Here is a 12,784-nt window from a genome sequence, read left to right on the forward strand (position 1 = left end):
TGGTAACATGCTGTGAGTGCGGTCTCAGCACGTAACTTCTTGCCACCCTATGTGCAACAGGCAGGTGTTAATGCCCACCTTTCGTGCCCCTGCATGTGTGCATTTCACAGTTAACAAGACATTAAAGTGACCCCACCACTACAGGTCATTTTATTTTTTACACTCAGTATCCTATAATGACAAAGTGAAAATAGAATTTTATAAATGTCTGTGAATTTATTAAAAAGAAAATCTGAAATATACTTTGCTGAAGCACATTTGGCAGCAATTACAGCCTCGAGGCTTTTTGGGTATGACACGACAAGCTTTGCAGACCTGGATTAGGGAATTTTCTGTCATTCTTCTTTGCAAATCCTCTCAAGCTCAGTCAGATTGGACAAGGATGACTGGTGGACAGCCATTTTCAGGTCTCTCTGGAGATGTTCAATAGGGTTCAAATCAGGGCACTGGCTGGGCCACTCTAGGACATTTACAGAATTGTCCCTAAGCCACTCCTGTGTCGTCTTGGCTGTGTTCTTAGGATGGTTGTCATATTGGAAGGTGAACCTTCGTCCCAGTCTGAAGTCCCAAGCGCTGTGGAACAGGTTTTCATTGAGGATATCTCTGTGCTTTTGCTCAATTCAGCTTTCCCTCAACCATGACCAGTCTCCCAGTCCCTGCTGCTGAAAAAAACTCCCACAGCATAATGCTGTCACCACCATGCTTCACGGTTGGGATGGTGTGAGCGGTGCCTGGTTTCCTCCAGACGTAACATTTAGAATTAAAGCCAAACAGTTCAACTTAGGTTTCATCAGACGAGAATCTTGTTCCTCACCGTCTGAGAGCCCATCAGGTGCTTTTTTGCATGTGCTTTCATGGGCTTTCATGTGTTTTGCACTCAGGAGAGGCTTCCATCTAGCCACTCTGCCATAAAGCCCAGATCGGTGGAGAGCTGCAGTGATAGTTGTATTCCTGAAACCTTGTCCCATCTCCACGCAGGATCTCTGGAGCGTAGTGAGAGTGACCATCAGGTTCTTGGTCACCTCTTTTACAAAGGCCTTTGCTCAGTTTGGCCGGTCGACCAGCTCTTGGAAGAGTCCTGGTTGTGCTAAACATCTTCCTCTTGAGAATTATGGAGGCCACTGTGCCCTTGGAAACCTTCAGTGCAGCAGAATTTTTTTGTAGCCTTCCCTAGATCTGTTCCTATCTCTGAGCTCTGCAGGCAGTTCCTTATTTTTCATATAAACCAAGAGGAAAATCCAGCAAGTATCAGTGGCTTTACAAGGTTCCCACCCTAATCAGGGCTTCAGTAAATTGTATTGTACGATTAATTTGTGTAAGCCAAGAAGATCAGCCTACAATTATCAGGGGCTTCAAGGTGTCCCGCTTCATCAGCTTATTATTTTTCATATGAGCCATAAGGACAAGCCAACGAGTATCAGGGTCTTCAAGCTGTTCCCCTTCAATAGGTCTTTAATAACTTGTATAGTGGCCAATATGTTTTTTTGTTTGTTTGTTTTTTTTTCATATTTTCATATAAGCCAAGAGGACAACCAATGACTATCAGGGTCTTAAAAGGGTCCTCCTTCATCAGGGCTTCAATGACTTTTATAGAGGTCAATACGTTTGTTATATTTTTTATAAACCTAGAGGACAAACCAACGGGTATTGAGAACTGCAAGGAGTCCCCTGTCATCAGGGCTTCATTAACTTGTATAGGGGCCAATAATATATGTTTTTTTTCATATTTATTTATTAAAAGTACTTACAGAGTGCTGTCAGTTTATGCAGCACTTTACATATATATTGTACATTCACATCAGTCCCTGCCCTCAAGGGGTGTACAATCAAAGGTCCCTAACTCACATTCATACATACACATACTAGGGCCAATTTAGACAGGAGACAGTTAACCTACCAGCATGTCTCTGAAGTGTGGGAGGAAACTGGACTACCCAGAGGAAACCCACGCAGGCACAGGGAGAACATGCAAATTCCAGACAGGCAGTGCCGTGGTTGAGATTCGTACTGACGACCCTAGTGTTGCCAGGTGGAATAGCTAACCACCTAGCCACTGTGCTGCCCCAAAAGGACCAGCCAACAAGTATCAGGGCCTGAAAGGATACCCCTTCATCAGGGCTTTAATACCATTTATAGAAGTCAATAACTTTATTATTTTTCATATGAGCCTAGAGGACAATCCAACAAGTGTTGAGGCTTCAAGGTGTTCCCCTTCATAAGGGCTTCATTAACTTGTATAGAGGCCAATAAGTTTTTTTTATTATTTATATAAGCCAAGAGGACAAGCCAGTGGGTGTTAGGGGCTTCTTAAGGCCCCTTCTTCATTAGGGCTTCAATAGTTTGTATAGAGGCCAATAAGCTTTTTATTTTATATATAAGCCAAAAGGACAGGCCTACTGGTATTGGGGGCTTGAATGGGGGTCCCCCTTCATCAGGATTTTATTAACTTGATCATGTGCAGGGGTGCCAGATGCATTGAGTAAAAAGTCCAATAATAAAAATGTAGCTAGTACGTAAACTTGCTGATATCCTTTTCACTGATATCCTTTCCACTCTTCAGAATTGTGTGCAGTCTATTGGCCAGTGCAGGTGTGGAGTCTGGCAATGTAAAAGTCTCTGTAAATGGCCGTGAACCCGGAATATCCACCCAGCTTTTCTATTACCAGGTGAGTCAACCAACTGCTTTTACAATAGTAAAGCTACAATCGAGACTGAAATTGAGCTTCAAACTTATAAAATGATTACCATTACTTTACCAATGTAGCGCTGGAGTCAGTAACCAGTCCATGAACTTGGTTTTGTGATTTTATTAGGGGTTTAGAACTTGGATGGAATTGATGGGTATATGGGATGTCCAAGGAACTGTAGAAACTTGGACATCTCAGAGCAACTATGTACATAGATGTGGACAAGAAGAAATAGTCTCCCCTCTGGGAGCATTCAAAGCCCTCTAGTGTACCTCCTCAGACTCCAGATGAACCCTCCTTTTCACTCCGCTGTATTGAGAGTATTGCCTGGGCAAGGGGACCCAGATGTTGCCAGATGAGATAATTCAGTTTTCCATCTGACTGCCCTCTCCCCATCCCAGGGGGTGTAAGAGTACTCGCACTGTCCTTCCTGTCAGCTTGTTGGGTTGGTGGCTGCCTTCAGGCCTTCCGCTGGGTTGGATCCTTCCCTGCTGCTCTGGATGCCCCTCTTAGAAGATGGTGGTGCAGTGGAGATTACCTTTTCCAGCACCCACCTGTAAGTAGGCCCATTCCCTGGGCCCCATCCCAAGCTCCACACTCCATCTTCCACCAGATACTAACTATCTCTCCTCCCTGGCTCTGAGATACTTAAGGGTTGCCTTGGTGATCATGTCCAGCCTCCTGCATTGGGATTGACCAAGGTCCCTCAAGTATGTATATCTGAGTCTCTTCCCTTCCTCCGTCCCTCCTCCAGAAAGCTCAGGTTTCTGGAGAGGTGGGAGGGCTGCAGAAGGTCTGATTTTCAGAACCTCCCTAGCCTATCCTGAGGTGAACTCCTGCCTCCTCACAGACTGATTCATCCTAGGCTGTTACTCTGCCTAAAAAGAAAAAAACAAACAGCCTTTTTAGCTCCCCTGGAGGGCATTACACTAATATGATGATAAAAGGTGAGGAGTACCCTAAAATATGTCAGTTCTGACATTGATCGCACCTACCAGCTTTTAGTATCTTGGGAAGCCTGTTGGCTGATTGTTGAGATTTCTGCTCCTACGTATCACTCTGGTCATAGCATGCTCAGATTAAAGCTGAACTCTGACCTTCCCTTCAGTGTGGGTGTTACTAAGGGTGGTCTACCTGCAAATACAGCCTACCCAGGAATATCCACTCCTCCAGACTAACACCCATCAAGGGATTTACTCTACTTGCATAAGGGCTGAGGGCTCTTGAGAAAAGTACTGAGGCAAGCTTCCGTGATGTTTTCAGTAGTCTATGTACAGCAGCCTGCTATCCCCTCCCATCAGCCATGAGCTGCCTGCATTGCATAGGGAAGAACAGAGACACAGTGATGTAACTAGATCTAAAATAAGGTATGTAATAAAATTGAAAGGTTTTGTTGAAAAATGTAATTAGCATGTTGATGCGGGGGAAGAGGTTAAGTAAGAAAGATACCCCTCCTGCTAGATTCTCCTTAGAAACACATTTAGCTTGGCATGACACCATTTCTCAGCTGAGGCCACAATGACTGTAGTAAAGGCAGATCTGGAAATCCTTTCTGTGAAATCATATTTTTTTTGGGTACTGAAAGATGCATGAATCCAGTCAGTGATCCAAGCCCTAGTGCTTACCCAGTTCCCATATTAGTTGTGGTGCAGCGAGTAATTTGAGTATGCAAGGGACATTTGATTGCAAGCTCTGCTAGGGCATTTATTGATCTCTGTGCAATATGTGAAATCTTCTTCTCCGATCTTTACAGGACCCCCAGTTTTATTCTCTGACGCCGGTGAAAGGTCCAATGGCTGGAGGAACCAAGATAACCATCTCTGGAACCAAGCTGTCAACTGGAGATCGGATTACAGTGACTGTGGGAGGCTTGCCATGTGAAGTGTCAGTAGCAGAATTTGTGTTATGTGTTAATGTGATCACACGACTAAAGTCCTTTGTAGTGATGCAGGTTTGTCCTCTTCCTTACAGATTAGAGAATGTGACAGATGGTCAGATATGTTGCATTACTAGCCCTAGTTCTGTCCAGGAGGAGGCGCCAGTTCTTGTGTCCTATGGTGGGGTAAAAAGAAGTCTGGAGGGAACATTGTACAACTACACAGAAAATCCCACCATCTCCTCTGTTTCCCCATCTAGAGCTTTCCGTGGGTAAATAAGTGGAGAAAAAAAATGTATTTCTGCTTTTTTTTACTGTGCAGGACAAAGCAGTAGGTTCTCCTCAATACCATTACTTGCAGCTGTTTATACTTACTTGCCTGATACTCATCAGTTACTCTGTTCAGCTGCAGGACCAAGGAGAAGAATACCTGTATTAACAGTAGAGGTTGGTCACATTGAACTGGACTTGTCTGTAATTTCGAAGATGTTTCGTAACTTGACCAAGCCACTTCTTCAGTTCGAATGGGTGCACCTGTACCTTGATCCAGTCACACCTCCCATCCTATTCTTAGACAATAACATCTTCCTTTCCATTTTGATTGGATCAAGTTGGTGAACATAAACGCTGGGGTATCTTCTTAACACTCATCAGAACTGTGGCTTGGAAAAGCCTAGAAATGTCTTCAACACTACAGAACAAGTCCAGTTGAATGTGACCAACTACTACTAGCTATGCCATCACCTGGATAATGGAGAATCTTCATAGACAACATCTGTATTAGTTCCAACTTGGAGCTTAAGCTGGCCATACACAGCTTCATCCTGGCTTGGTCAAAATTTGAGGAGCGTGAGACCCTGCTGGCACCATTCCATGCAACAAAAAGTTGATTGTTCAGTCAACTTTTGTCAAAAGCCTGTCAAGAAATTGTTGGCCGAAGAACACCTGCAAGCAAATACTTCCCTTAAAATGAAGCCTTCCAGCGGTGCACTGTCCCTGCTCACAGGGCTTCTATCTTCATCCAGCCTTCCTTCTGGGTTCGTGGGCTCCGGGCTGTCTCACTGGCCGAGCCACAATTACATCACTCCCGCACATGCGAGTTGGGAGTGCTGGGCATGGCACAGAGCTCTGAAGGAATGGCATGCGTACGCCATTCCTTCAGAGCGCATGCGCTGGTGACGTCACCGGCTGCCGCTAGCTGGAATATTTTTTAAACTGTGCACATTTAGGAGATATTCATTTTACCCACAGGTAAGCTTTATTGTAAGTTTACCTGTAGGTAAAAATAAAGGTAGAGAGTTTACTACCACTTACTCTCTAGGGGTTTTGGAGTTTTACTTGGGAATGATGAACTTGGATGGAGTTGGGAGCATGGGATACCCCCGAACTGTACAAACTGGAGAACAACAAATAACGCTGAGGACTTGCTAGGTCTTTGGTTGTTCTGTAATAAGATCTAAGCTGTATTGAACAGCTGTGGGAGTGGTAGTACAAGTAGTAGTAATCCCAGCAAAAGTAGAATGGTGACACAGCACCTGGCTGTATTGCACTGCACCTGGCTGTTCTAGTCCTGTAATTGAGAAGTGGTGTGCCCCCTGGCTGTCTTGCTGTGCACTGGGTTACACCTGGTCCTGACCCATGAAGTATTGCAATTCACTGTCTCTCCTCCCTTGCTTAATACTCACTCAGTCCCAACTTCTCTTCCACTGCTGACAGGCTGTTTGTGGATTGATTGATTGAAGGCTGATGGGTCATAAGCTTGGTTTGGTCTCCTGGGGCTCTCCTCTTCCCCTTTCAGCCCCCAGCACAGGGGTCCCTTCCAGATGACTGGACCCTGGACTCTCCTCCCTTGTCACTCAGGCATCAGACTGCTTATAGGTGTAATGGTGGAAGCACCAGAAATATTTAAGCTGCAATCTCTGTCCCTTCACCCACTATGTTCTGGAAACCTCCAGTGAGTTCCAGAACACAAGGGGAGGTAGCAGAGCTGCAGCCTGTGAAAAAACTGAGCAGCCCTGACCAATTGAACCCCACTTCACTGACTATAGTGCAGCCCAAATACTAAATTTACCTAGCAACCTAACTAATTAGGAGGGTGCTATACTGACAAAGCCCATTTCTGATTGGTTTTCTTTAAATCACAAGGGACACCAAACCTATGATGCTCTTTGTGCAGCTTTATGAGGAAAGCTTGAATCTTCACATAGGTGGAGCAGAATGATCCCGCCAACCCTAGGTGGTTCCAGGATATACATATGATCAATGTTTGTGGCCTGGCAAAATAAATATTTCTTAGTATGTTTCTTAGAATTTAGAGTACGAATATAAACTGTATCCAAAGAAAAAACCCATTGGAAACTTGAAGGCCATATGTATGTCTCTAATGTGTTTCTTAAATTGTTTCTATTAAATACAGTGGTGGGAGACATATTACTGTCACTGGTTCAAATCTGGATGTGGTGCAGGCTCCACATATGACTGCCGTGATCAAGTCTTCTTCAGAAGAGCTTCAGAATGGAGAAAGTAATCGCAGAAGGAAGAGGAGGAGAAGAAGAAGAGAACTAGGGCACAGTATTGTGCAAGAGGTAAGCTATTCTTCTAAACTATAATGCCTAGCTAAAGGAAATAAGAGGTTTAAAGAAACTGTCACCTTACCCATACACAGGGCTTTTTGTTCAGCAGGAACTTGGTGGAACTCAGTTCCACCACCTCCAGCTCAGGCCCTCTGCTCCCTGCTCACCATGAACACTTGTAAACACAGACGTCCGGCTTCTGTGTTTACAAGTGACAGCTTGCCTCACTGTGGCTTCCACATATCTGATCTCCTGAGTGGCTCCCACTGAGTGCAGGAATGGGACAAGTGAGATGGAGGTGCCCAGGTTGCAGTGGGTGGGAGGGTAACAACACGTGGTAGGTTGCAGCCTCTGTGATCTCCATTTTTTCCCTGGTGTCCAGATGCCAATGCCCCCACTGAATGATCTCCCTGCAAATGAGAGAGGCAGAGCCACCTACAGTGTTCAAGGAGATACTAGAGTTGGCAGGGTGCTTCAGCTTAATACGGCAACAAAAGTAAGACAGATGTAAGATGGTGGAGCATTAAAGGAGGGGGGACAAGATGAGGGCAGTAGAAGAGGGGTTGTGTGGGGGTCAGAGCTGAAGAGGGGTGAAAGTGAGATGTGAATGAGAGATGCAGAGGTTAGCAGCCGTGGAAGAGAGCTGAAATTTGCACTTTGTGTGTAGCATACTCCTGAAATCTGCACTTTGTACGTATTGCACCCCTGAACTCTGCATTCTGTGTGTAGCACACCTCTGAACTCTTCAGTCTGTACAGCGCACCCTTGATCTTTGCACTCTGTATGTAATGCACTCCTGGTATTTAACGCCCCTTTAAGACCCTTCTATTGTTAGTGACATTTGGCCAAACCTACTTTTTGATGTGGTGTGGAGGTTGTGGGGCATGGTTAAGGTCCTGCACCTGTTCTCTGACCAAAAAAAGACTACTCTCTCAGAAAGATATGTTCACCTATCCATGCTCCCATGCTACCCACTTTCCCCTGTCACGCTGACAACGCGGGGCATCTGGTATAGAAGAGCATTTGACCTTTCCCCTGAGTCAGTCCCAATTAACAGGCCCAAAATGATAACTTTTTTGGGAATTCGAATCCTCCTGGGTTAGCGTCACCACCATCTGAGCTTTCTCAGGGTGGACTCCTACAGCGGGGAATGAAGATGAGTGAGTGTACCTTACTTGGGGAGGTTGGGCTAGCAGGAGGCTCTATTATTCTCCCAGAATGGCCGAGTGACAGTGTTTATTTAATCCACTGAATTTTTTGGATCTCCAGCTATTGAACACTGTGGACTATCACTGTACCTTTATCCAGGTAGTAATGCCTTAGACTTAGAATTCGCACGGTATTAGCGAATGATGTAGCCTATTTTAGCATCACTTACATCAGCTGGTCAGTATATGGGCAGATCATAAACACCAATGACTACTTTCAGTGCTCACATATTGGAAAATCTCTTTGGTCTTTGTCCACTTGGCACTTGTCTCAATTTCTCCATAATAAATAGAGTTGGTCCTTATGTGTAAGGCATATTGCAAAATTAGAAAGGTTTGGGTGAGATCTAGTGAAGCAAGAGTCATACCTTGGCCTCATATTACCCTTTCTTTTCTGATAGACCTTGACCATGCATGGTTGCCCTAAGTGTTATTGGTTCCTGTTTGTTAAATAGCTCAAGGTGTGCTTTCAGAGCCTGTAGTAAATAAATCAAGGGTAGGATTTAAGGACTGCTGCCTCCATTGGCACCTGCAGCCATAGAGCACTCCTGCCATTGGCAACAGGATGGTGTGTAAGGCTGGAGGGATTGAAGCTTGTAAAATAAAGCTCCACGGGTCTTAGACTTCTGAAGGTGAGGTCCCTGTTTTTTAATCATGTGGTCGGTGTATATATGGGATGTGGTGAAGATCAGTTGGTGTTCATTTCTTTTGAATGCAGTCTTATACCTTTTCAGTAAACTGTTAAAGTAGCATATTTCCATTACCCATTGCAACCATAATTCAGATGAGTAAAGAATGGATTACGGGGAATTAAACCACTGCACATTTTGCTCCTTAGGAAAGGATCACTATGTTGTTAGATTGTGGGATTGAGTTCCTAGAACTTTCTGTATGTCTTCACAGACTCTATATATCCTCTTACAGATTAGTGAACAGTGCCATCACAACTCCTCCACAGCCATGCAGTGTCTTTCCCCTGCCATTCCTGAAGACGCCATCATCGTTGATGTGCTGTTTGTCCTGGACAACATTCATATTCCATTCAGCAGTCTCGGGGAGAATTTCACCTACATAAAGAACCCAACTCTCAAACCTCTAAATAAAGACAACCCCAGTAAACCTTATAGCCTGAAGCCCGGGAACGTGCTGGATATAGAGGTAATCTAGATACAACCTCATTATTTCTTCTACTAACATCTTGCTAGCAAATGTTGTCTTTCTCCAGAGTATTCCTCCAACATCAGATGTCTATTTTATTTCCCAATAGGGAGAAGACTTGGACTTTGGGATTGATAAAGAAGAAGTTCGAGCAATGATTGGGAATGGCATCTGCACAGTGAAAACTCTCACCCATAACCACTTGTACTGCGAGCCGCCACTTACTGCGCCCCAGCCGCTGGATGGAAGTGCCCCTTTGCCTGAATTTGTGGTTAGTATACTTAGCCCTTTCAAGCCATTTTTTTTTTTCCACTTCCATTTTTTTGCACAAATGTTATAATATACGTTTTAGGCCTGAAGATTAGCTGAAACTCCCAAACATTTTCTAAAAGGAGAGGCAAGTTCATTTTAAGGCACACAAACACAATTTATTAAGCATTTTTTGGTATAATATAAAAAAAAGTTGCATCGTGCCTGTGAAATGGTTTAAAACTTCAGTGTCCAAAATTGCCATAAGCAACGATTTAAGACATTACAGGTCATCAGCTTAGCGTTAACCATGAATAATGGCCCTAGAATTTATGTTTTGATTCCAACATTTGCAGTGATACCTAATACTTATGGTGGAATCAGTCTTTTTGTATGCAGGCGCACCCGACGTATGTGTGTGCACATGGGGGGGGTGTTTACATTTTTTTTTTTTTATTGATTTACTGTACCTTTTTAATTTTGTCGCTCTTGCTCACAGAATTTTTGTGGACTGAATGGTGTCATCCCTGCCCAGTCGACTCATTTTAAGCGACTCAAATCCTCCTCAGGTGTATTTCCTGCCCAGGAGCCACTGGTACTGCATACACCTTTTGAAATCAATTGCTGTACGTGGATATACGCTGGCACTTGTGTAAACATGTGCATGTGTATACATGTACACCCCTGGGCTCAGGCTGTCTACGTCCAGGGTCATATGTCTGTATGCATGTTTAAACAACCAGCAACGTAGGCGCAGCCATTGATTTCAGTGGGTGGCTATACGCAGCACCAGTAGCTCTTGGGAAAGGAAATATTCATGAATTTTACATTGTACATCCCCAGCGCCTGTGTGTGTTTAAGACCTGTTGTCACCATCAAAAAAACCTGCCCTGAGATGCATGCCATGCAACCATTACTGGTCTGCAGGTAGACAAGAATTGGCTGCAGGAGATTGGCAGCACTGAGATGTAACAAAGGATGAACAACATGAAAACAAGTGTATTTACACAGCTTTGACCAATTGTGCTATACCTCTGGTTTATTACAGAAGAATGAGGGTTGTAGCTGGGCCTGTTGGGCATCCTCCGGTTCCTAGGCTCCTGCCTAGGTTGCCTTGTGGAAGATCCAGCTCTGACAGAAAGTACAATTGTGTGATAAACCAAAGATGTCTTGTCTTCTATATTACATTTTGAAATGTTTTTTGTGTTTCACAGATTCACATGGGGAATCTTCGCTTCAACCTTGGGCAAGTGAAATACGATGTAGAGGGCCAATCTAGTTTTCCAAAGGAGGCCAAGATTGGACTAGGAGTTGGTGCAGCTTTGCTTGTTCCTGTTGTCTTAATAATAATTTTCATGTACAGGTATGTGTTAAATTGGTAGTTTTTTTTTGTTTTTCATTTTAAGGGGCCTATGTACAAAACATTTGTTCTGTGGATTTGACAGACATCTGAACATTTAGACCGAAAAATCACAGTATTTTCTCTAGTATATATAGTCCCTATATCACCATTGCCACCTAATGGCCAGCATGTGTTTCTTTTTCCATTAATTATTTAATTTCAGATACTTCTATAACGCCATCAATTTATGCAGCGCTTTACATATATATTGTACATTCACATCAGTCCCTAACCCTCAAGGGGCGTACAATCTACGGTCCCTAACTCCCATTCATACATACACATACAAGGGCCAATTTAGACAGGAGCCATTTAGCCTACAAGCATGTCTTTGGAGCGTGGGAGGAAACTGAAGTACCCAGAGGAAACCCACGTAGGCACAGGGAGAACATGCAAACTTCAGGCAGGTGGTGCTGTGGTTGGAATTCGAACCAATGACCCTAGTACTGTCCTAAATCCGTAAAAAAAAAAAAAAACTAATCGTGTCCACTAATGTATATTTTTCAGAATACTGCTTAGGCACAACTAACACTTCCAGATGTTCCTATTCCCTATAACTTAGCACATCTTTATTTTTGAGTTCAGTTCCCCTTTATGATTGCAGCAGTCAAAGTGGTCTTAAACCAGCGAAATAACTTCACTCCTCACTTAAAAGTGACATTTAGCGCTCTCTAGCCTATTAGTACCATTGAGAAAACTCTGGGTACCAGCAGCCCCAGATCGGGGACAGGTCTTATGTAAGGCAGAGCCTCTGACTGGCTGCTCATTTTAGCCTAAAAAAGATGGGTTTTGCTATAGGCACAAGTGTGTAGGCAGGTGCAGTCTATTTTCTCCACTACAGATGGCGCTGTTCCAGAACGGCAATGCAGCTGGAGGAGGAAGTCCAGGGAAACTGTTGTTTCTTTTTGATTCCCTCAGTCCCCTGAGGCAGAGTCCAAATTGGCTACCCTGGATCCAGGTGACCCTTGCGGCCATGTTGGGTCATGCAGAGTCTTTTTAAGTCCCTGCCCCCCAGGTTTTGGTGAAGTGGCTAGTGTAGGGAAAGCATACCTATCTGTCAGGGACTGCACTAACAGCAGGAAGAGGTTACAGAGGAGTAGGGAAAGCTTAGAGCCTACGTCTGAAACTTCAGAATGCACCCCTTCTATGTTGGACCAGCCAGGCCCCATTCTGCTCTCCTTGGCAGGGACTGTCTTTAGATTGGGCCTACTCACCGCTGCCTTTCCACACCATTGGTTGTAAAGTTCACGGTTGGGTGAGGTTCCCCACCTGGATGTTGTACTGTTTATATGTTCTACAATACTGTACATAATTTCCTGCATTCCAAGCCTCTGTGTGTTTACTACCAAGATTTACGTACCCAACAAGTGGACTAATAATTGTGAAATAATCTGAAATTGGCTTCTGACTGGCCCTTTTAGACCTACCTGGGATAAAATTGTAATGATTGCTGTTTTCCAGGAGGCAGAGTAAGATGGCAATGAGGGATTATAAGAAAGTTCTTGTCCAACTGGAGAACCTAGAGACCAGCGTGGGAGATCAGTGCCGCAAAGAATTCACTGGTATTGTCCCGTTCTTTGAGTCTACCAATGGCCTCAGTTCAGTTTCGTAACCTAATCATCTTGTCTTGC

General features: G+C 44.2%; 1 protein-coding gene across 3 annotated transcripts in view; it reads left to right on the forward strand.

The window, feature by feature from the left end:
• PLXNB3 (plexin B3) overlaps positions 1 to 12,784 on the forward strand; it is a 145,202-nt gene that overhangs the window by 113,120 nt on the left and 19,298 nt on the right. For all 3 annotated transcript variants that reach the window (XM_089674947.1, XM_089674948.1, XM_089674946.1), the window contains 8 exons: positions 2,561 to 2,666; positions 4,441 to 4,571; positions 4,659 to 4,835; positions 6,980 to 7,148; positions 9,269 to 9,502; positions 9,612 to 9,773; positions 10,966 to 11,114; positions 12,615 to 12,715. In XM_089674947.1, the coding sequence (XP_089531073.1) occupies positions 2,561 to 2,666; positions 4,441 to 4,571; positions 4,659 to 4,835; positions 6,980 to 7,148; positions 9,269 to 9,502; positions 9,612 to 9,773; positions 10,966 to 11,114; positions 12,615 to 12,715 (1,229 nt within the window). The remainder of the gene's footprint in view (positions 1 to 2,560; positions 2,667 to 4,440; positions 4,572 to 4,658; positions 4,836 to 6,979; positions 7,149 to 9,268; positions 9,503 to 9,611; positions 9,774 to 10,965; positions 11,115 to 12,614; positions 12,716 to 12,784) is intronic.

The sequence above is a fragment of the Staurois parvus genome, unplaced genomic scaffold (assembly GCF_062004578.1).
Source record: "Staurois parvus isolate SC_StPar_1 unplaced genomic scaffold, SC_StPar_1.0 ptg000154l, whole genome shotgun sequence".
Taxonomy (NCBI): Eukaryota; Metazoa; Chordata; class Amphibia; order Anura; family Ranidae; genus Staurois; species Staurois parvus.